Source organism: Temnothorax longispinosus, chromosome 1 (genome assembly GCF_030848805.1).
Source record: "Temnothorax longispinosus isolate EJ_2023e chromosome 1, Tlon_JGU_v1, whole genome shotgun sequence".
Lineage (NCBI taxonomy): Eukaryota > Metazoa > Arthropoda > Insecta > Hymenoptera > Formicidae > Temnothorax > Temnothorax longispinosus.
The window spans coordinates 1,932,043-1,957,188 of record NC_092358.1 but is presented as its reverse complement, the minus strand read 5'-3'; the positions used below and the strand labels follow the sequence as shown (position 1 = coordinate 1,957,188).

The 25,146-nt window shown below is 50.8% G+C and overlaps 1 protein-coding gene across 3 annotated transcripts in view; it reads left to right on the top strand.

Moving 5' to 3' along the window:
- The window catches only part of Dac (dachshund family transcription factor), a 181,354-nt gene extending 174,944 nt beyond the window's left edge, over positions 1-6,410 (top strand). For all 3 annotated transcript variants that reach the window (XM_071774545.1, XM_071774535.1, XM_071774525.1), the window contains 2 exons: positions 1,960-2,046; positions 3,712-6,410. In XM_071774545.1, coding sequence (XP_071630646.1) covers positions 1,960-2,046; positions 3,712-3,764 — 140 coding nt within the window. In that variant the 3' untranslated portion in view covers positions 3,765-6,410. The remainder of the gene's footprint in view (positions 1-1,959; positions 2,047-3,711) is intronic.
- The last annotated feature ends 18,736 nt before the right edge of the window (positions 6,411-25,146 follow it).

The following is a 25,146-nucleotide window of genomic DNA, read 5'->3' as shown; positions in this document are numbered from 1 at the left end:
CGCCTCGCGCCGCGCCACCACCCCCTCCAAAAAGCCAGGGCGATATGGCGCGCGATGCGATGGCATACAATACCAACCGTTTAGGGCCCCGGCCGAGGGGCCCCGTACGGCGGCCACGGCCTGAAATTGTTTTCATTGTCCGGACGATTTGTCAGGGTGTGTAAGACGGTAGCGAAACTATTAGCGGGCTCATTCTTCTTGGACTCTCGAGATGCGCTGTCTGCAGAATTCCACGGGATCCATCGAACGACGAGCTCTCTTCTTTCTTCATTCGATACGCCACGCACGCAACGATATCCGCGAGAAATCGCGAATCTGGATTTCCAAGTCGTCGTCGTTGTGCACATCACTTTCTTACGTCGGACGGATCGACGGACAATATGACGGTGGCGAATGTCTACCAAGTTATTAGAATGGGAAAAAAACGAGAGACGAGAGAGAATCCCTCCTAAAAAAAAGAAGTATGCGCACAATCAATCAAATCGCTTTTTCGTGCTCTTTATCTCGGCTCGATACAACAAAAGGGTGTATTCTCGACCGTTCCGAATGAGGCAAGAAAGTTTCCTTAAATCGGCCCTTCGCCTCGAGGTTCGCCCCTTCCCTTTCTCTCCCCCGTTCACCCTCCTCCTCCGTGAGACTCGCCGAGCGAGCGAGAGGCGTTATATATCTGGAGCAGTTAAATTGTCATTTGGATATCAAAGGGACGCGACACCCCGCGCGCGGATAAGGGCGCGAGAGGTAATTTGGCTCAGCGAAACGCAAACATTGCTCTCCGTGTGCCCCAAAGTCGTGGAATATAACGGCCCTGACGAACGCACGAATTCACACCCACGTGCCACGAAACAGCCCTCAGCTATTGTTGCTCAAAGCATAATGGAATCTCGGCCCCGCCGTCTCTAGTCCCGGCGATGAAGATGGAGCGGGATAGACAGCGGGGAAAAGGGCGAGCGCGGGACAGAGAGCACTGTCGATGCCGACTCCTCTCGCACGTCCGCGCGCACGCCGGTTAACCGAGACTTAATGGCCTCGCAATTGGATTTTACCATTGCTCTTTGCTCAAGGAGGCGCCATTTCACGCTTACCGATCAGATCCACGTCCTTTCATCGCGCGCCCGCGCTACGTAATGTTCTTTACCATCTTCCTACTTAATTCTCCGCTTATGCGATTTTCAATTGCAATCGATAAATAAAGATGATTAAAGACGAAATGTAAAAATTCTTTCTCTCTTCAGTCATGATATCGACCGGATCGCGTTCGAGTTTTTAACTCGTTAATAAAGTGCAATTAATTAATCATGAAAAATAAAAATGTCAATTTGTCTCGATATAACATATTCTTTCTCGAAGAAAATGGCATAATTTCGGTGTCCGTTGCATAAATCGCTCGAAAGGGCAGGAGCCGAGACGCGTGTGCCCGGTTAATTCGGCGCGATATCATTAAAGGGACATTTTCCAGTTTTCACCCTAATCCTTGCGAAATTCAGTGAGCAAACCCGCGGCCCTTTCACGCCTGCCTTCGTCCGTTATCCCGCTCGTCCCTTTTCCATCCCCCTTTTGCGCGCGGCTGACGGTAGCTGCCGGTTTTGCACTAATTACCGCTTCGTTTCATCCTTCGCGCGCGTGGTTCACGCCTCGTCGAATCCGCGCGTCGTTCCCGCCGCGCCGTCCGTGCGCGTTGCGAGCCGACGGACTTCTCTCCTCGAGGCGATTCCTTCAACGCTGTCGAGGCAGCGGAGCGCGTTATCCGAACGCCGATATTAATCTTAAGCCCGAGAACGCTAGTGAGACTACATTATGCGCGTTGATTACATAGCGGAACAGTATTGTATTATGTAGGCTATATTATAAATGCTATATTATAAATGCTTTGCCACACACAACACACACAACGCACACACACCCGGTCGTTTTGTTGCCTCAGTTGTCTGTCAATTTTGTATGCTTCTTTTTTTGTCGCAGAATCGCTGGTGCAGGAGCTCGAGCTGGAGAGAAAATCGCGGCAGCACCAAGCGGCCGAGAGGGACCAAGTCAAGTCTCCTCTTCAAGGTGCGTTGAACGAAAGCACGAAATTATTTTCGCGCGTGCGTACCCCATAGAATTTAAAGTCGTTCTACTTTATTTGTACATTCTCTTTATTTATTTTACCATCGTAATAGTCGGCATCTTCATGCGTATACGATAGTACGGTATACTTGTGTGTGTGCGATTTCAAAACATTTCTCTCTCAAGTTCTCGCATTCGGAGAGCGCAGTTTTCGTGCAGTACGCGTAGAGCGATTTCTTGCTATACGGAATAAAGTTCGGATCTTTAATTAGAAACTCTTCAGGGGCGGTCGCGTCTCGAGGGAGGGTGGGCGAGGCGGCGGTTCTTGCAAAGGCGTCAGCGGCATAGCCCCGGCATATTCGAAACTTGGCCTCGCTCTCCTCCGTGGAAACTTGTCCGAAGGAAGTTTCCAACTCGCGCAAAAACTATATCCGTAGCGCGATTTCGATGCTCCAAGGCCCAGGCCGGCGTGACGTTGCACGTAAATAATCGTTTTTCGACCGCCCGCCCGCCCGTCCACCCTCTCGGGGGCTCCCGAAAGGAATTAACAAGTCTGCTTAATTGGCAACGTCCTTGCAAAATCAACTCCTACATCTTGGCCCCCAGAGCTTTTTATCGACAGTAATGTTACTTACAAATCTATCGCAAGAAGAATGAAAGTGGCGAAGTAGCATTTTCACAAAAGCGCGGACGGTATCAAGTTTGTCTTTCATTAAGAAATTTAACGATTTAAAATTACTATATTATATAACAATGTTATCGCGCGTTAAAGCTCAATCGTTCAAGTTTTCTCTCTTCGCCGAGTGCTTAGAACCGGCCACTGAGAAAAGAATAAAATATCAACACACGCATGTTAATTGAACAAAATAACGTGTCCCGAGAGAGTCAGGGCGGGCAGATTGAAGCGGCCCGGACGATAGATGGGCGCGGAGAGAGAGAGAGAGACGAGTAAACCGAATCACGCGGACTATTAACGTATAGTGATTTTCAATCATAAGCGACAGTTCGATAAAAAGTAGAGTGGCGGCTCGATCACAAAGGCCGCGGCTAAGGCCGATGACTCGGCCGGACTTGTATTTACGAACGTGTGCGTACACGATAGGGCTCCGACTCCCAACTCCCTCCCCCCTCCCCCCTCCCCCTCTACCTCCCCTTTATCGCCCCCTTTTTCTCGACTCTTGGTTCGTCCATCTCTTCATCCACCTCGCGCGTCCCCCCCGCGTTCATCTGCGTCTCGAGAGCCAGCGATAATTAGTGAGCGGCGCCTTCTTCCCAACGAACGATCATCGAATGACCCAGCTGGTCCACCTTCGCCGTATCGCGCCGCAACGAAGGCACCTACCGCCGAATCCTCCTGAGCTCCATCCCGTAGCGGAATTACGCCCACGACCATTCATCTCCCGTATGCATCTTCATCCGCGAGACATCCGCTCCTCTCTCTCTCGTATTCCCATTAAGAGTTGCGACACGCCTAACACTCACGCTACACCGGCGCTGTATAAGATCTAAATTTAGCGCTCTGTACGCCCGCCTTGTTCTCATCCCGCGGCCGTTATTACTGAAACATCGCGAGCGCGGGATGTTTCATATCCGATAAAAGTAAAATTCATCAGCCGCGTACGCGCGAGCACGGACTCCAGAGTGCACCTGCGATCGCTTCTGTTTCAGAGTCGCGGACGGGTTACTACAAAAACTCCGTTCTGTTTACGAGCGCGACCTAGAAGAGGCCGGACGACGGCAGGCGGGGGCAGCAGGCAGATCGTGCAGCGAGCAGCCGAAGCGAATGATCGATCGGACGAAGTAGGAAGCGCAATTCGAAGCCACGAGAGCGGACCCACACAACGAGAGACGAGCGGGCAGAAGCGGCAGAATCGTGATGATCGACCGCGAGAAGAAACCGTACGGATTCGACGAGGAAGATCAAGACTCCGAGTGAGACGATCTCGCGCAAGTGTCCGCGGAGACTTATGTATAGCAGTGCGAACGCGCGAATGCCGGGAGGCTCCACGAGAGTATCTTGTCGTCGGGAGATTCGTAAGTTCCGGACACAGTATCGATACGAGCGTGCGCTAAGCGATGGCAGACTCGATTTCGATGAACGAATTAAAAAACCGCGCGGCTATTCATGCGTTTGTACAGGGCCGCGATCGGCCGCGTTTTTCGACGCTCGAGGGGGCAGGATAAGCGAAGCCCTCGAATCGAGATCGGTCCGGTCGGGATTCGCGAACTGGGAACCGCGGACCGATCCGCACACATATCAACGACGCGATATTCGCCCGATCTCCCAAATTCGCGTTCGCGGCGATCGTGGGGTCGCGTCGTTCGTTCGACGACGGCGGAACCCCCGGAAGGAGACAATTCTCTAAATGTACGCACCATCGATTGTACCCGTTGACGGATGATGACCGAACATTGCGTGACTTTCGCGATACCGCGACGATCGCGGACAAGTAGGCGGAGGGGGACGGTAAAGGAAATCGGGAGCAAGGGGAGAGAAGGAGAGGCGGACGAGAGAGAGATATAAGAGAGGCATATTTCTAAAGACTGCTGGAGAGTGCGTGCGTGAGTGCATGCGTTCCTAGAGGTACCTATCTCCTAATTATCGAGCGAATTAATTAGATTAATCGTTTTTAAGGGATTCCAGGCGATCGGGCGCGGCCACGCCGTCGTCGCGCGCATCGTGAGGCGCGCCGATTTCGAGTATTATTATCATTATTAATATTATTATATACGTCGCCGCGGCGGCGAGCGCGAGGCCCAATCCGATCGCCAGCTGCGAAACGAATGTCGAGTCGCGGGCCCTCGTCGCGACCGGCCCATTCGATATATCCCGGAATCGGCGTCTTCGGTGGCGCCGATCGCTGCGTCTCGATGTCGCGACGATTTTTCGCGAGAATGCAGTTCTCTCTCGCCGGGCACGTCGCAGCGCCGAGAAATGCGTCGGCTTTTTGTAAAATGAGCGTAAGAGCCCGAAAATTGACGAGCGAGTCTCTTCTGGATTCGACGCGGAACGAGATTAGAGCCGCGACTCGAGTGCTGTATCATAGAAAAACGAGAGAGGGAGCGAGGCAGAGAAAGAGAGAGAGAGATATATATATAGAGAGAGAAAGAGAGTAAGAATGTCTCGATGAAAAAATGAGCGAGTGAAAGAAAGAGCGAACGGCAGATATATAGAGAGAGAGGGAAAGAGAGGGAGAAAACGAGAGCAAACGTGATAGAGTCTTACGAGTATTTGCGTGCGTGAGTGCGTGTGTATGTATGGTAAAAAACAGAACAACGGAGGATTCTCTCCTAGCGTCTTAAATCGTAACATCTTATTTATATAAATAACTTAGTTACTACCGAAACAAGTAAGTCTAATCCATATTGCGTGTGTCCCGCGTTTGCGTTGACCGCCCGAGAATCCGGCGAAATATCTCTTGGCGCGTGCGAAAATAGATAAAGCGAGGAAAAAGGAAACGGCAGCGGAAAAGAGACATCCGAATTCGACGATCCCGTAAGACGCGCGCTCGCGCCGATACAGAGCGAGGAAGGCGCCAAGGATATTTCTCCGGGGACGGTCCCCGTATTTAAGATCCATGTACAAAGTCTTTTGCCGTAAGGTTCTTGTGTTGTAAAGTTCACATAATCATAGTGTCTAGTATCGTACCAGCTAAAGCCCGTTAAGACGATGCTAAACGTAGAGAAACGAAAATTTAACCACCGATAGCTGATCCGCATTTGCCATCGCCGCTACCGATTGACGGAGGGAAAGGAAGGAGGGAGTGGTAACCGTGAGGGGGGGGGGGGTTTGACACGAAGGGCATTCAAGTAACGTTTTTCACGATTGAGAACCGTAGGGATTGACTCTAATCGGCAAACGCCGATCGCAAGGATGACTTTGGCCGACGCCAAATAGTACAAATTAAATCTCAAGAACAGAGATTGACGGAGCGAACCGATTGAAACGATTTCTCACGCGAGACAGGCAATATTGACGGCTATCGATCACGCACAAATTTTCACGTAAATAAGTTCCGAAAAGAATAGCGAATATATTTCAAATCGTTTAGTTTCCGATGCAACAAAATGAATGTCGAAATGATCGCCGAACGTGCGGTTCTCGGTCGAGAAAAGCGATACCGAGGTGTTGAGAGTAAAGGTGACATGGACTGCGCGAAGAAGAGAAGTGCAAGACGTTTGCGGGGCGGAGTTGGGAATGAGGAGAAGGGGGGGGAGACTTTGTCGTCGCCACACTGCGAGTCACGGCGACGGTGACTAGTGACGCCGATTTCGCGACCGGACTTATACAATCTAGTATCGAGGCAAGAAGTGTATTCATTGTAATTCAGCATTATTACCTATAAATAAATAGTTGTTATTGTAAATCGGGTTTCTTTCATTCGATCACCATGCGATCCTCCTGTTCCTGATGTCTCTTAGGAGACGTCTTCTATCTTTCAATCTTGACTTCGAAGTGCAATTTCATTCTCTTACGTTACACTCGTTGCGTGAAAGCCCTGTCCCAGGAAATACAAGATTTCGCTCTCCCATAAACTCTTTACGATGGAAAAATTTCCCGTAGTTAATGGGATCAGACTTTTACTCCGTTTTTCAGCTCGTCGAAGCGCGTAAAGCGTACACGTGTTTCCTCGCTTCGTACGCACGTCAGATCTTTTCTATAGGTAATAGACAAATTGCAGGCCCTTGAAGATGACGACAAGAACGGCGTGATAAGGCGACCGCCCTGGGTGCGAATAAAAATGTATTCCGCGTCCGACATCTTCGCTCGGACGTAGGAGAGCGGGAGAGAGGGCTAATGAAGGGCCGAAGGGTACGGCGATGTATTCTTATCAATTTGCAGGTTCCGTAACGACCCGAGGCACGCGACGAGAGCCCATTGGTCGAGACAGGCTCCACCCTTTCGGAGCGAGGAATATATTTTAATAGTAAATATAACGATAATACACCACACGAGCACGCTCCGCCGAGGCACCAGACACAGAGGGCTTCTTAATTGAATCGGTCATACAGCGAGATCGCTACGTCGATGTCTTAATTGCTCATTCCCGCGCGTTAATTAGACGTTTTCATTTCATTGTCGATGGCCGAGTGGCTGGTACAGCGCCAGTAGAATCGAGGCGAATCGCGCCGGTGCTAAAACTCGAGGCTAATTGTAGGGAATGCCCAATTAGGGACAGTAATTGATGTTCTGATCGATCAATTAGTCCAAATGTGAAGTAACTCAGATATGATTTGCTAATGCACCAGCTTCGAGTTATTTTTCATTCGTAAAAGCAGCTATAGCAGATCTGGAAAATGTAACTTAAAATCTTCATATGTTTTCTTGTCTTTTTGTATATTTTATTATATATTTTTTACTCTTTTCTGTAATATAATAATTCGATTGGACAACGATACAAATACGCATTAATTCAAGTACATATTTCACCGCTGTTGAAACAATGTTGATCACAATGCGTCGTCGCATTCGTGCGTAAGGAGACGAAGCCAGAGGGCCATGTCTCGATGCAAATGAAGGGCTTGACTCTTGTCGCCGAGGATTGACGAGCCTTTCCCTCCCCCTTCTCCCCCCCCCATTTAGGTTCCCGGTTTCACCGTGCTTCTCTCTCCTTCGCCACCCTACGACGACGACCGACCCAAAATCATAAAGATAACCGAATTGCTCCGGCCCGGCACTTTTATTCCGAGGACATATTGCCCGACAATCATTCCGGCATTTGCATAATTATCGAATAAAACGGGACTGCGCGCGAGAGCGGGGGCCGAGACCCCGGGGCGCGTCTAACGCTCTCCTCCATCGCGAGTACGGCTAATTTCGTGCTCTCCAACTTTTTTTCAAGCCCGAAGGGTCGTGCCCCTCTCTTTCACCCCCTCGCTCCTTCGCGTCTTTTGGCGTCTTTATTTCCGACCTCTCGCTATCACTCCTCCGCGAGAAACGCGCCTCGCCTATCTCCCTGTCGACGGCGATTAGACTTAATTCGCCGGCGGAAACGGCGGTCTTCTAATTAGAGTTGCAACGGTCTCTTCATGACTCTCTTCATGACTCGTGTCACTCCACTCGTGTACGGCCAATTTTTCTCTTTTTAGCTCAACGAATGTTATCGTGAATGGCATGCTATAACGGTAATAAAGTATCGTTATACGTATTGTTCCAGAGTATTGTTCCAGATATTCACTAAATTGAAAATAATAAACGATAAACTATAAAAATTAATGGTCATTTTAAAGATCTCTCGTTGAATAAATAGTGGCGAATTTTTCTCTCGCAATTTTGGCAACATGTTCAGCTGCCTGTAATCGGGAGACAAAATAAATATATACTTCTTATAGTTAAAACTTATCAAGAGACACACGGTAGTGTCTCGCGCCAAGTATAATTAAATATACTACGCGGAAGAAAATAGTGACAATTAAGCTTCTGTTGCTCAATTCGGCGAATGTTTTTCCAATGAAAGCTCGAAGGGCGAGTAAATTAAACGAATTAAAAAAAAATCGACCGCGCGGGAAAGAAAGAAAAAAGCTTTTCATCAAATTCTTTGTCAACGAAACAGTCTGCGGAATCAGGGGAGTAATATTTTTCAGCAACACGGCGACGTTAATTTTAATTAAAGCCTCATTCGCGCGAAAAATACGGGACTCCCACGGGATTCTTCGCGGCCGTTTTCACCGTTCTTATTTTCCGGCCTGGCCTTTCGTCAAGATGTCACCGCGGCTAACGAGGAGAGTTAAGCGGAGCAAAACAAGGCATTTTTGTCGAGCAGCAAGCAAGCGAGCGAGCGAGCGGCGCTGGGACCCTCTCACAACGCAACGTCCTCGAATTATGCTAAACGCTCTTAGCCGGCATGTCCGCCCCGAAGAGACGTTCGTACCTCACGAACCAATGGGGACGTCGGGGAAAAAAACGAAGCGCAAATTCGCGGGAGGCGAGAGCGTCGAAGCCCGTCATTCCCAGTACTTTCCGGGGCGTCGCCATAAAACAAGCACGTGTCTTCATACCTGTCGGCATCGAGAATTGAACTCGCTGAAATTTTATTTGAAAATTTGAATGATCGTTAAAGCATATCTCGTTAATAATCATGAGACGAGCGTTTCTGGACACAGCGTTTCTCGACGAAATTGTCCGAAACCGAGTTTTCGCGACGTATCTCCGTGTCGGGAATGAGAGAATTTTTAAGAATAATACTTTGACAGGCAGATCGGGGAGATACGCGCCGCGGTACACAATAGCGCGCAATGCACACGAGGTAAAACACACACTTTGTAACGTCAGGCGGTGAAGGGCGTCAGAATAGCCGACGTTGTTACCCCGGCGCTGCGTTGCGGCGCACAAGGAGCCCGCGAGCTTCTCTCGCCCGATAGCCTTAAGTGCCGTATCTAAGTGAGAAGCGAACAAAAAATCTCAAAGAAGTTAATTTACGCTTCCGCGAAGAGACTAAATGCAAAAACGGAACGGGAGAGCGAGGGAGCGCGTAACGGAGCGCTGCGATGAGACGGCAGCAGGGGGTTCGATTCTTTTGCACGAGCGCATGAAACCAGTAATCAGAATGTCCGGACGGGACGAGATGAATCGTCCCGTGTACGCGCGTCACGATGAACCCCGGCGCTGAACTTATGAGGGAGGGGGACAACGTGACTTCGGGCGGCGCGGCGTCCAAGTCCGCGACTGAAGATAAATCCTTCGGTAATTCGACCCCTCGATGCCTCGGCTATGCATCGTTCGTGTTTTCGCGCCTCTCTTTTTCCTCCTGAAGCGCATTCGCGCGGATAAAAATTAGAATCGAAAGAACACCCCCTCGCGATGTCAGCGGAGAGTTTTTCCTTCGGGGCGAAAGGACAGGATGTCGAAGGTCATTTACCGGCTAGGGCACCTATAGTTATCTACCGATCCGAGTGCAAACGAGCGGAAGAGAATTTATTTTACGTTATTTCGGTCACGGTCCGAGACGGGAGAAGCGTGCTCTCGCGTACGGGAGACCATCGAGGACGAGGACGAAGACATCTTCGACGCGCGAGAACGAGCGGGATCGAGCGCGCGGACACGCCAAGAGCGTCTTCGAGAGGCCCTCTCGCGATTGGCTCGGACCCACGGACACATAATTACACCCTTGCGCGTCGTGAGAGCGATTGAGAGGGCGAGGGAGGGAGAGAAATGGCGAGAGGAGACGGGGCACGGCTTCTCGTCCATGCTCAACACTTCCCAACACGCCGCGCGAGCAGACACGAGGAATTTCGTAGTTTGATTTACAGCTGGCCGGATCCCGCCGTCGTCCATCGAGGAGTCCGTTTTGATTGCGCTTCCCTCTAATGGAGGGTAAACGCTAGGACGTTCATGAATTTGTATTAGAGAATTGGTTCCGAGAGCCGATTCTGGCCCGGGAACGATCCTCTTATGCCCGACGTAGTTTCGCCGAAACTTCGTGCGCTGCAAACCGCGGAGACCTTGACGGAAACCGTTAAAGGGCCGAGGGAAGAAGCACTTTTCGACGCCGTCAATTCGGATACCTGAGAGTATCGGATAATTATTCGCCGCATCATCTGCACGTCCGTTTTTAGGCGGTTTTCGTCCACTTGTATCCCGATTGCCTCGAGGTTGTTGCAGCTCGTAATTCTATAATTGAAAAGTTATGAAGAAGAAGAGGGAGAGAAACAATAATTGTCGCCACTGCATTTGAGTGCAAAAATAACGATAATCAATACAGATGGAGGAGATGTAATAAATAAGATATAGATATAGATATTAAGTAATAATAAATAAAAAAGTTTTATTTGATCTTTAATAAAAATTCTACTGAAACGAAAGAAATTTATTAGTTTCTAATCTAATATATCGTTTAGGAATTGCACTTGGACTTTTTGTACAAAAATTTGACAAGGATATTTTGGATGACAAGACTCCAAGAAGGATTAATTTTCTGGAACGAGGATCGCATCGGAAACACATAAGATGCTCTCCCGGGACCGCCGCATCGCTAATCTGTTTAAATAACGAAACATCCCTCCCCTAGGGGGGTGTTCACGGGCAGAAGGGACCCGTCGAGACGAGGAGACGACGGCGGGACGAGAGAGGCGGGTAAACGAAAATCAATGCATCCGACACCGAGCGAGGAACGTCGTTTCGCCTACCTAATGAAACGTACAACGTACTCGAGACTCAAGTTTCTCCGCTTTGGATATATTCCTCCCCCGAGAAACTTTTCTTACTCACTCCGATTCTTCGTTAAGTCAACGAAGAATTTTGATATCAAATACTCATTTCTCAAAGTCACTTTCGCAACGGGAATGGAAAAAAATCTGAAATGAAAAAATTTTATATTTGTCACGATTTTACCACATAACGGACGATCGTGTCGCATCTGAATGACCGGTAATGTCGCTTTGCCACGTCGCGGCACACGCGGCGACTCCACGACGGAATAAATTCCTTCGTCCCGCTCTTTCGTACGGCAGGGTGCGGCACTTCGGGCTGCGAAAGCGTATAGAAACAGCGCACACATGCGCGTACACGGCAAAACGAGTCTTACGCTAGAAGAACGCTCGCTAAACTAACTCGCTTGGAATGCGGCACGAGGGCGGGATGGCAATGCAAATTTATTCAAAACTCGAAAGAGCCCTCGGCTCGATCCACATCCCCCCCTTTACCTCCCCGTACGCGTCCCTCCGATTCCAGCCTTTCTCCCTCGGTTGCCACTCTTTCCCGCCGTCTTTGCCCTTCCGGGGAAGACGCCCGCGGTTATCGGGACGCTTGGTTCACCGCGAAAAACGGCCAATTATACGCCAGAAAATTCGGGGTTCCAACGATTCGTTCCGTTTCGACCGTTAAGATCTCATTGCCGCAGATGCGCGATAGCGAATCGAACGAGACCGCCGCGGAATTAAAGGGCGGAAGGGCGCGCGCGAGGAAATCCAAAAAGCGACCGATGACGTATTGTTTGAGCTTTGCGCAACGTTGCGCGTCTCGACGCGCGAGATCGCGGCTTTTACCGTATACATCCGCTGATATAACGCAGGTCGCGTCGTACAGGTCCGCGCGCAATCTGAGAAAAATGAGACAAGAGCCGAAGGTATCGGCTACACGTAGACTGCCCGCGCTGGAAGTGAGTTTCTCACGGAAGAGATTTTTCCGTCTGCCCCCGATTAAGCGCCGACCACATCCGGCGGTCGTTACGAGCCGTGGTGTACCGCCGCTTTGCCCACACACTTACCGATCGCGCCGCATTCTTGCGTGTACCCCGGCTCGAAACACGACCCGGACCGATGGAGAAGAAGAAGAGGCGCAAGAAGAGGCGCCCGCCTTGTCAAGGTCTCCCGGGGCGCCACCGATGGAAAAAACGGCGCGTATGCGGCGCGGATCCGTGATCCGGCCGTCGTCGAAGAGACGGACGAGGCAGCGGCGCGCCTCTCCTCTTCCGCTCCCGTCATCGTACATCACGTAATAAACGATCGACAGTCGTTTAGCGTCTCTTACACGCGCATAACTCGCGCAAAAAAAAGAAAAAGGGGAAAAAAAGGAAAGGGAGAGAAAAAAAGGAGAAACTTGCCCGCGTTCCTCTCTCGCCTCTCGTTAATTCCCCGCAGCCCATTTTCTGCCAATCATATCGCGCACCCGCGCCCGCGCCCGCGCCCGCGCGATATCCGTTCTCTCTCATAAGCCGCGTGTGCGTGAAAAGGTAATGCATCTAATTACCGCGGGAAGGCACCCGCGCACGTCGCGCGGTGGATAAATTGTAACGCCCGCTTTTCATTAGTTTCCTAATTATTTTCTCAGTCTGATGCGTCCCGCGCGCGCGCGTTTGCCTCGGCTACCGTGCGAATGCAACGTGGACCAAAAACCCGGCGAATCGTAGAACATGCAAAGCTCGCACGAGAAGAAATTGCACGCAGTTCTCTCGCCGCGCCGTGCAATTTTCACTCGTAAGGTAAGGAGCTTTAATCGTCGCTCTGATTAACGCAGGTCACGAGAGCCGCAACGAACGGGCGATGGCAGCCGGGGGGGAGAGGAGGCCGGATCGTTGCTTCCTTTCGTCTCCTCGCGGTAATTGAAATGCTCGGTTCATTCACACCATTAACGCACAACGAGCATTACACTACAATTAAGACGTCGGACAAGTCTCACGATCCGCCACTGGCTTTGTGGGCTAGATTAAAATCGCCATGCTACATTTACCTCCTGCGCGTATTACGTTTCCCCCGATGCCTTAATTATTTTCCTCTTTTTCAGAAATTAATTTCATTTATCGCACGGGATATTCAGAGTAGGCGCATAGATAATAACACACATTTGCGCGAGGCGGCCCGATTTTCATACGGCTTAAATAGTATGCAAGCCTTTACTTTTTCTGTTCTCAACTGAATTTAACGCCACCAGAGCTCGCTCCCTCTTGTGATGAGGAATATACACAGTTAGTATTACTCATTAGTATTCGATTTATTAGCGCGTTGTAGAAAACGTTGGCCAAATTTCGAAACTGCTGCTTCCCCCCCCCCTCCTCCCGCTCATAGTTCTATGAGGCTTCTTAATACCATGCGAGAGTACTCGTCTGTCGATTCGGTTGCATACGTAATAAAGGACGCGCCGGATCTTGGAAAAAGGAATAGCACGTCACGATTGGTATGATCCAGAAACCGAATAAAAAATGTACAATGCGTCGTTAATACGCAATGAATCGTTAGACGTCGGGTATTTCCATCTAAAAATCGTGATGAAAAATTGCGGGGAGTAATAATAGCCAGGCGTTATGCGATCAATCGGGGATGCCGCGCATACCAGTCTGTCGTCGCACGCGGAAGCGGAGTTAAATACGTCGGATCGCCGCCCAGTCGCCGATCGGCCCGCGCCAGGAACCGAGCCGTGCAACAACGCCGAGGCGTTGGCCGATGATCGAGGATGTCGTCCGATGATCGCGGCGGCAAAACGGTCATCCCCTCGTGTGTATGTGTCGGATCGGACGAGTCCGTGCGCGGGGGAGGGGGAAGAAGGGGCAAGAGGGGAGGGGAAGAGAGCCCAGGTGATCTACGAGAGAGTTATACGGTAATGGAATAACCACAGGGACGACGAGTAATTGTAAGAATTAACTAATAACACGGCAGCGAAGTAGGGTCGTGCGAACCCGGCATCCCCGGGGCCCCGTAACCTGTCATTCCTCGATCCCTCCTCCGCCATCTAGAGGGATCTATCAATTACTTCGCCTAAGTGGAGATCCTAGATCAGACAATAGAATTGGGGCCCCGTCGACGGATCCTCCAACGGCCCCCACAATCGTCGGTTCTGCTGGGTCCGCCGCGGCGGACCCCCCACCGGATTTGCATGTGCAATTAAAGCTGCGCCGCGCGGCGCGGGCCTTACCATCCGCGAAATTACAAGCAAGCTCAAACCTTGGACGTTTCACTTGGATTACCGCGCCGGTAGCGTGAGAAGCCGAGGAACGCGCGGAATCTTCTCGAAATTGTTCTCCCGTCCATGAAATATAACAACGATGAATGATTGATCGTTGGAGAAATTTAGTTATTCTTACTTCCTGATGTATTCTTCCCCCCTCTCCCCTCTTAATTTCGATCCAATTTGTCCCCCGATCTTATCCACTCACCATTAACGCGTAATGTTGTATCGTGTTGTTTCGTTTTTCCGACGAACTCTCTTCTCTCTCGGTTTTTTTTTTTAATTAGCGACATTGGCTGCACGAGAATGTGCCTTTTACTCAAATACTACGAGTACGCGAGTCGCATGCGTGGAACAAAAAGTAGCGGCAGGAACGCTTGCAGTACGCGGGCACACGGTACAAAGCCAAAAAGTGACTTACCGGCGGAACGTTGAAATTCCATTCGCGTGGCCGCGCTATCGCTGCGGGCTTTTCGCGCTCCAACGTTTTTAAGCCGACAATTCGCCCTCTGCCGCGCGCGCGCGCGCTCGCGCTCGCTGCCATACGACGTGTCATTTAATTTCCGCAATAACGCTTTTGTTACCGATTAAAAACAGAAAGAGGCACGAGGTACGATGAGAAAGAGACCGTCGGCCTCGTGTGGAGAGCGCGGAACGAGGCGGACACGCGGGAGAAAGCGAGAGAAAGATCCGGGGGGGTGGATGTTTCGAATGGGGTGAGAGCGACGGCAGCGGGAGAGACACGGGAGACGGAGAGGAAAAAACGAACGAGCGCGAGCATTGTTTCGCGCGCTCGCGCGTCCATCCACCGCGGCGCGGCGCAGCGGGGCCCGGTCCGTCCGTCGCGGCTAAATGCCGTGAAATTGTCATCCTACAGTCACAAAGGGAATTCACTCTCGCAACCGGTGAAATATAAACGCGTTTTTCCAGCCGGCCGTTTTTCCACTCCGATTGTTTTTTAGGCCGGATGATTGTTTTCCGTCGCTCTGCACTCCGCGCCGCGCCGCGCCGCGCAACCTTGCCAACTATTATTTCCACTAACAACGACGATCGCTCGTTATTATTAGTGCGGGCGGGGAGGAGAGAGACGGAAGGGGAAGAGGGGGTGGACGAACACCGGACCAGTTTTATTCGAGCCTCTCGGTGGCGAAACGAAATGGCCGGAACCCTATGCGAAGGTACGCCTACGATTTACGATCGAACGAGAGATCGATCTCTCGCCGGGTTGCAGAATAATTTTTTATTTCATACTAAAAATGAAGAACGCAACGAAGGACCGTAGGATGGGGGAGGGGAGGGGGAGGCAGTGGGATGAACGAGCGTTCCCGGCTCGGCAATTTCGGTCGCGCGGTGAGATCGATCGCGACGACGTGCAGATAATTCTTTTCTAGACTGCCTGTGGAAAAATTCGCGGCCACGGAACGTGCCGTTCCCGAAGCGAATTAAAAGATTATCCGTGTGGCTGCGGGCGAACGGGCGAACGGGCGAGCGGTGCGGGCGCTTGAAATTGCTCCTTCATTTCTGGAGCAATGCACGCGAACCTTTCAATCTCGATTCGAGTCAAGAGAGGGAGAGAGAGAGAGAGCTCACGATCGATTAGGGAATTTCGAAGCCCGAGACGACGTGTCCCTCGGGTCCGCTTAACCCCTACTCGTCGACCCTCCTCTCCCCCGTATCCGTCGTTCTCCGCGCGCCCGCTTCCCCCGTTTCCCCCGACTCGGAAATTCAACCGTGCGTGATCCGATGGAGTCTCTCTCCTCGTCCTACGTCCTTCGCTCCCCGTCGTTGATGTAATATTGGAAAATAATGCACTGCCGTATACGAGCCGCGCGGCCCAGGCGCGGCTGGAGAGGAATCGGCACCCTCAGCCGATCGAATTCCTCCTCGCTGCTCCAAGGATAATCGGACACAAACGAGAATGAAACGCGAAATCAACGAGGTATAACGATATAGTTTACAAGGTATTGAAATTAAAATAAAGCGCGAACAAGCAGAGGGGTGCATAAAAGAGGGAATCGCGAACTCAAGAGGTGAAGCGGGAAGGACGCGAAAAGCGGAAATGGCCTTTCCCCGCGTTTCCGGCCGGAATTTCTCTCGTACCTAGGTATTCGTTTTCAACGAATGGGTGGAGACGGCCGGTATATACACGAGATACGCGTTAAGACGATATCTCGGCGTGTATACGCACGGACGATGAAAACTCAAGGGCAATTAAAGGAGGAGCTTAACAAGCCGGAATCACTATCGTTTCCTCTGCATCTACCTGTGCTGTAAAGATCCAACGCGTAATAAGGTACGCTAGTACATACGCGCAACGTTCGCCACCGCGCACTTAAAGTGCATACTTAGGCGGCGTAATACGTGTATACGATATCGCCGTCAATTAGGTCGTTTCTTTCGGGCCGGCCGAGTCTTTCTCTTCGGTTCGTGGAACGCGGCAACGCCTATTTAAATGCGAGAAACAATGGTCTTCCTACGGATGTCGAAGTCGTCGATTTCCACTGTGCGGGCGCGCATGGACATCGATGCCGCAATTTCGCGAAAATGCGAATGAAAATCAAGATGTCTCAACCGACTAATCGAGCCTTTCAATTATATCTCTATACAAATATGGCTGAATCGTGCACGTTGGTGCGAGATACTGTTTCCGAGAGGGATTCCCAGGACGTTCCCTCCCGAATTGCGTAACAGCGAACGAGTGATACAGACGTTACGACCCGTCCTCGATATCGCAGGCGCGCATCGGAGCGTGATATGCAAAGTGGCCGAAGGGAATGGGAAAAAAAGAAAATGAAGAAATCGCGGCTGGATCTCGTTTGTCCACCGGGATTCTCGCATGATTACGAGGCCGAGTCAACGCGCGAATCCGACAATCCCAATTTCCTGCCATAGCAATCAAATCGCGCGGATAAGTGAGCGAACGAGCTTTTCTCTCTCTCTTTGTCTCTTTCTCTCTCTTGGCACATTCAGCTGGCAGCTAGTTACCTGCCGAGTAGTTATCTCACATCTTTCCCACTGGCATCGTTAGCGCCTCCTCTTCTCTCGTTGGCACCGAAGACGAGGTGAAGCCGGTCGTAACCCGTGGACACGTAAAAGTTTTGTTAGACAGCGCGTTCCATCGTAATATACGTTTGTTTACAAGCCGGAGATACGAGACGCATCGCCGTGCCATCGCATAACTGTCTTGGACCTTTTACTGCTGGCGTATGATTTAAAGCGGAATTATCATTAATAATACCGTCGATGATTGAAGAACAACGAGTGAGAAATTCTCGAGTCGCGCAAATTAATATTTTCAGATTTTCCCCTGGCGGTTATTCCGGACGTCTCTTAATAACGTTAACGATAAATCGTTGAATTTTATCACTTACAATATTGTTAATAACTGGACAATGGATTTTGAATAATTTATGAATTATGAATTAACACGAACGATACATCGCTGATACATTGACGATATTCTACGTGGTCGTCGACACCTTCTGCCGACCGCAGACGCGAAATTCCGGCAAGTGCGTTTGTGTGCCAGGGCCACGGGGCAAGAACGAGAGACGAGACAAGAAAGGAGTAGAAAGATAAAGGAGCAACGCTCTATGGCCGAGTCGAGGGTGAAGGAGAGCAGAAACGATTGAGTAGGCGCTGGGCAGCTGTCGAAAGATTAAGATAACCCTGAAGTTAAGTGAACACGGGGTGTGCCCGGGCTGTGGATTTAAGGTGATTAAAGGCACCTGATATCGAGAATTATTATACCATATATTTCGTAGTGGCGAAGCCATATTCTGACGGCTGCATAAATTTCGAGTGTCGAAGCCAATAGTTAAAGGAGGCCAACGGACTCCGTGATCTCGGTCGCCATGCTGAAAAGTCTCGAGGCGTCGGGAGCGTAGTCAAGGGAATAAATCCCGAAGAAAATCGGTTCAAAATCCTGCATCGCTAAGCATCGTGCCAGTCGACTAGCATCGTGTATGTCATTCAAATAACTTTTCGAGAAAATCCGATAACGAGGAAAAACGAGAATGATCTCTTCCGGAAAGTGTTTTCCTAACATCCTGAAAGGACGACCGTTAATTGGGATAAGATCGCATCACTGCGCCGTAGGCTTTTGTCACGAGTCTCGAGTGGTCGTGTGCAGGCACACACGATGAGAGAGAGAGAGAGAGAAAGAGAGAACAACGGGGTGACTCCCGACCCCGTGGTAAGGAAGGAGCGTGACTCCGCGAGAGGTAGGAATTGGTAAACCCGTCCCCACCCGATCAGATGATCCCGGACGACTTCGTGACTTCGTATTTGCTCAGCCATTTCAGCCGGATAGCGAGCTGACTATCCGCCCCGCCGATCGGCGTATCCCTCTTCCAGGATACATAATTATATTATAATAAACTGTAACGATACACGAGCCTGGGCTATCCTTGCTTGCCCTTCTGGGCTCGCCTTACGGCCCCGCCGTTTCTACGGGCTCGCCTCGTTCTCATCGGGGTCGCCTACGACCGACCGCGGGCATCCTCCTAGCTTTTTCTCGACATGAGCCTCCGAGAAATCCTCGACGCGGCCGCTACGCTGTGCGCGTTGGCGCGAGCGAGACGACGACCGGGCGGGAGGAAGAGAGAAACGCTAATTCCTCGTGGAGGTATTCTCTCGAGAGAGGGACCTCCGTGTCAGAGGGTCGAGTTTATCACTGTCATCTCTTGACGCCGCGGCTCTGCCGTCTTAATAGGTTTAATGCCCGTCGTTCGCTCAGGCCCGGGGTCTGACTCTCGATAGCTGTAACCACTGACACGTACGCGTACCCCGATCGCCCCCAGCATTCTGCGCGCGCGCGCACGCACACACACACACACACACAGAACACGTGTGCGTGATTTTCCAGTTTCTCGGCTTCCGGGAGTATCGGTCATTTAATCGACATCGAAAAAGTGTACGCGTTGTCTTGAAATCATCTTTTTTCTTCCAAATTTCGCGAAAAAAAAGAACGTGATTAGAGAAAATCTTTCTCGCAGATTGGAAGCTTTCGAGAGACTCCTTTCTTTTCTCGTGGCTAAAATTTTCTCGCGCTCCGAGGAATCGCGAGTGCCCCCCCTTCGCCATCCGACGCGCTACGTTGTTGGTTAAATCAAGGCGCTGCGCCTGGGTGTGCGCCTTATCTCTCACGATGTTTACTCGGAGAGAAGCTACGCTCTACGAGCACTGCAAATATCGCAGAATGCGGACATTGTCGAGGCACGTATATTGGGTACGGGTAAGGGAGAGGAGAAGCACAGAGGCCTCCGGGTCGAGAGACGGATGGATCTTCATCTCCCTTCTCGTCTCTTCTTCACCTCTTCTTCTTCTTCATTCTCTTATTTTTCTCACATTATTGTTCGCTCGGGCTGCGAGAAACAACAGTATCGACCAATATGTTTCCCCGAGTGAAGCGACTTGACGGAAACAATGCGATACTTGGCACCGTTTTGCTTATCCTATATTATTATATTGTTTGTACTATATATATATATATCTTCGAGAAAGAAAGAGTTAACCAAATAAGAACAAGAATCGAATTAAAAGCGGTAAAATTTTAAGTATATTGCGGAGAGAATCGCAACGTCGCATGACGTCCAAGGTGTTAAACGAAGAGGCGCCTCGTTCACGAGGCGTTGGAGAGCGTGTCGGCACGATCGCACGGAAACGAATAAAAAGGAAGGTAATGAGGCAGCGAGGGTCGGGAGTCGTTGACAAAACGGATTACCCTAAGACGTCGAGCGGCGGCGTAGGTAGGTGCAGGAGGCGTCGCGACGCGATGCGCCGGGGGTCGGAGAGGCCAAGCGACGAAGAATGAAACGGCCCGAGATCCGAGACGCTGTCTAAACAACCCTTTTCCTTAATCATTTAAGTGATTTGGTAAGCACTCGACTCCGCTCGTCGAATCGTCGGTAACTCTTGCGTAAACTCAACCCTTTCTTACGGGAAAAGTCCCTAGCTCCTCGTCCCCCGCGGTCGTCCGTCCCTTCGTCCGATAATGATAATACCTCCTCGCTCGACTGGAAAGGGAAATAATGCCTCGCCGTGATCGTGCCCCCATCTAATGCTCGCCAGCTCGGAAAGAACTTCACCGCCGCTACGCAAAGTCGCATGAATAATAACTAAAAACAGAGTTTACAAAAATAGTGGACTTCCAGGACAAAGTCTTGCGTATCTGTACATCCAATTCTCTCAACTAACTGTCTTTGCAAATTAATAACAAGTTCCTTCGACTTAAAAGCATAAAGCATCAAAACAACGCCATATCATTGAATTGACAAGATTTAAATAAAAATACAATTATATATCTAAAGTCTTTCTTAAACGTTTTCCATTTTATCCACGTTATCGCGTGGATTGAACGCGATTCACTCTCATCAGCTGTAGATTTTACATTCGAATTGGCACGTCGGTGGGCAAAAGTTCACGAGACGGCAGAAGTCGAAGCGACGGGCCGACGTCAAGTTCGATTAATTTTCCGGTCATTATTTTTTACGACTTCTTATCGCCAGCTCAGCTCCCTGGGTCTCGTCCTTTCCCTCCCGTCGATATGCCGGAACCCCACTTACGTTCTGACGTAAGGATCCAGCCGCCCCCGGGAGAGAGACCGCTGGATCCGCTTTATTCGCGCCACGATTATCGAACCAGAGCGGCATCGTAGACACGTCGGATCGCGCTTATTCCGCTTTACATAAACGTCTCCGCGGATCGTGATGGCCCCTAAAGATGTCCTCCAGATAAGCCGTGATCACATCGGAATTACGACGTACGGAGGAACGGAAAAAGAAATGAGAGACCGTCCATAACGAATGAGAGATCATCATTCCGATCACGGTGCAGGGGAATACGTCGCATATTAACGTCTCCTCCGAACCTGTAGAAATTGGCGGAGTACTGGTGGGGCAGCGATATTAAGTTGGCACGCGGTAATTATCGGGCGATAGGGGATCGCGATAAGTCGGCGAAAAATTCAATATTTCCGTACGATATATCGACGTTATTTACGCGATGTCTCTCATGTTAAACCGTTATTACGATAATGACTAATTACGCGCGTACGAATACTAATTTCGCCTCAATAACCCAAGCACATACTCGCATACGATCGCCGCGCCGGGACGTATTCCATTTACGATGGCAGAAGTAAAATGACGCTTTACGAAGCTGACACGTCTGCACCTCCCGACACGATAATGGCAAATTCAAATGGGAGAACGAATGAGCGCGGCTCATCAAACTTCGGACGATTCCTCGCGGACGTCGTCTCCGTTGGTACCGTTTGATGGTCTCTTCTTCTCCGGCCGCGTTCTACTCGGGGTACAGGGAGGAGCCCCGGAATCGGTCTGGGCGGAGCCTCGGAACCGCAAAACACTGGTCGACTCCACTTCGCGGCACTCCGGCTACTATTAATTATTTATGCTGCGAGTGCTGCGCTGCTACCAACCCCCGTCGTCGTAGCTGCACACGTGTGTTGCACCGCGAAGCGAGCGAAGGGGGCCCGGGCCGCCGCGCCGCGGCGCGGCGCCGGGTATCGGCATTATAGCTCGGGTATACCGCGAGCCGGGGACCGGGCGAACCGGGCCAATCCTATCGAGAGCCGCAATCGATTCGCCCGGAATAATAATCATGATTGGATTCCCCGGGGTTTTGGGGGCAGGACTTTCCGGTCCCCCTGAGCGCGCGCGTCGGGCCCCGAGATCGTCGTATTAAAAGCGCAAGGCTGCACAACTCGGACCATCTTTGCGTTCGCCAACCATCGAATTCAACCGTTCAATGGTACCAACGACCGGCGCGGCGGAGAGAAACCGATGATTAATGATTAAGCAAGAAGTATGCACACATCAGAAACAAACCTAAAGAATTAAGAAAAGTATGAGCCTCCAATTATCACGTTCGATTATCAAATAAATCGCGAAGATACGCTATCACCTGTCGATCGCGTTTCCTCGTGGAAATTATTTTGAATACTCGCGCGATTCGAAGAAATCGTGTTGGACGATAAGGCTGTTTTTCTTCGTCATACGTGAAGATCGTGCGATGCGGCCACCCCTTGGGATGCGATCGCTCGGCGCGATCTGTCTTGAAAATTTTCGGCGGCCGAGTGTCTGCCTCGCGGGGAATAGAACGCGGGGGAGAAGGAGGAGGGAGATGAAGGAAGAGGAAAAGAGTGGAGAAGTAAAAAAAAAGCGGGAGGAAGCGACGGTAGAGAAGATGAGACGGACCGGATGAGGACGACGATGGAAGGAAGAGACGGGGGTGAGAAGGGGGGAGGCGAGGGGGCAAAAGGAAATAAAAGATGCGTTCGGCGAGGAGCATTTTTCTTTGGACCGTGGTGGAGCAGCCACCGTGTGATTACCCGGGACGAGAAGGCATATATGAGTAATTTGTATTCAGCCCGATCATCCGTATCGAAATTCGAATCTACTTAGTTCTGAGAAGCGCCGGTGCCCCGGCCGTCCTCCTCCGTAGCTTCGATCTCTCCACCTCTCTCTTCTCCATCGGTTCTTTCCTCTTCCCCCCCTTCCCCCGCCTTTCCTCCCTCCTTGGACCCCGATCCACTATTCCACCCTCTCGGGGCTTCGACTACAGCTTAATATAATATTATTCGCCGGTTTAGTTTAATGGTGCCGGGCGATTATTACGTGGCCAGAGTCCGACCGACTGGCTGGCTTCTTCGGCCTCGGGTACTCTCCCCCGTCCCCTCTGCCTCCTGCCACCGCTCTTCTTTCCACTGTGTGCTCCTCCTTCGGCTTTCGTTCTCTCGTATGGCCCGCGATCGGTGCCGATGTACGAATATACGGAGTGTGCGTACAGTTTACTTGCACACACCCGCACACATACACCTGTAGGACATGGCCCGCATGGACGTTCGCACCTACAATACCCGCGTCCCTCGGTATGGCGAAGGGAGGGTGGGGTGACGCGAGCGGGATCCTCTCCGAACAAAAAGCCCCAAAACAAAACGCCATTATGATTAGTCCGAAGGATGGGTGGTCCAAATTACCGCAGATTCGCGTTCCCGCACCGAGAATGGCGATACAGCGCGCTCCGTTCAAAAGCACCTCTTCGGTTCGCACCGTTAGACACGCCGTAAAATTAGTTTTACGCATCGATCGGAAATTGACGCATACGGAAACGACGACGGAACTGATCCGCGGAGCTGCGGAATAACGAAAGAACGGCATCCGTGCGCGCGCACACATACACACTCATATATATACACACGGCAGACATACATCCCCGTCTTCGCGGTATCCTGGGCGCATCGAGCGGATCCAAGGAGGATAATCCCACCTAAGCGAGAGCTCCGCCTAATGAATCGCCGCGGAATTTGCATTGTGAAAAGGGCACGTTTATAATACATTGCTCGGCGCGTTCGAACTCGTTACGACCGCGCGTAAGAGTCATTAAGAGCCGAATAATTACTCGTATCGTTCCGGACTTGATAGATCGTCCGATCCGTGGCCGGTTTGACCCGCGACACTCGGGACAGGATGAAGAACAACGGCCTCGGCAGTCGGAAAGCTGCCCTCGCAACGCGAACCGTAACGATTATAAGCGGCACGATCTCGCCTCGATACAAACGAGCGTACGTGGATAATAGCATCGCCATTACGCCCGGGTCTCGGCGCGCGATGTGAGACCTGCGAATCCATCTCCGCCGAAGAAAGCTCCTCAAGGTCTCGCCGCTCGTTTCCCACCACCACCACCACCACCACCATCACCACGAGGAAAGCCGCGTTTGCGTTTTTCCTTACATGCGCGGAATCTCATTTATCCGCCCGGGAATGACAATGTGACGAGTGACAAACCGCCCCGGCTATAATCTACGTCCCGGGATCGATTAAATGGTGGCAAGAAGTCGAGTAATGCATGCGGTCTCTGCCTGTGGTGGCGGGTGGTTGTAGCCGGTAGGATATTAATGAAGATATTCAAATGAGACAAAAATGAGGGGAGAACTGGCCTTTGTCGGGCGTAAAGGTTCCACCGGTGACTCGGCCTATGTAGATTACTCTTCGCCCTCCTTCTCGAGACTTTCTTTCTTTCTTTCTTTCTTTCTTTCTCTCCCTCTCTCTCTCTTCCTCCTTCGTTTCTCGCCGCTTCTTCTTAAACTCTTCATTCTCGATCCGCCTTAACCTCTCCACCTACCGATCGTTTACCTCCCAGAGATTCGATCGTGCACTCTCGGAACGAACGTCCTTTTAACTCGTAACGCAGACTCCCATACTTTGCCAAACGTGAGAAGAAAATAATTTCGAAACGTTTCTGTGTATTCGCGAAATAAAAAGTAAATTATGTTTGTTTTATTATTTCATCTTTCCTTGATTTTTCTAAAATATTCCATCGAAATTTTCTTTGAATCATTTTTTCAGCTTTCTCTTTTCAGTCGCAAATGAAAGTCGTATATTTCCGACGAAGATCTCGAAACAAGAAAATCCCGTTGGAAAAGGGAAAGGGGAAACCGCACGACGAATTCTTTGCCGCGCCGGTCGCCGGTGGAGGATTATTAAAACGGATTAGCGTCGCGAGAACGCATAAATTGCCGGAATATCGTTACACACGGAAGGCCAGAAGCGGGCGCGGGCGCGACGCGGCGCGGCGCCTCGCCTCGCCTCCGTGAACCCGATCTGTCATTAGCGGGCTGCTTAATTCACTTGTTTCTTCAGTTTCCACTGGGATGAAATTAGAGCCGCGTCGCGCCAGCCCAGTGGATGTCATTAAGAGCC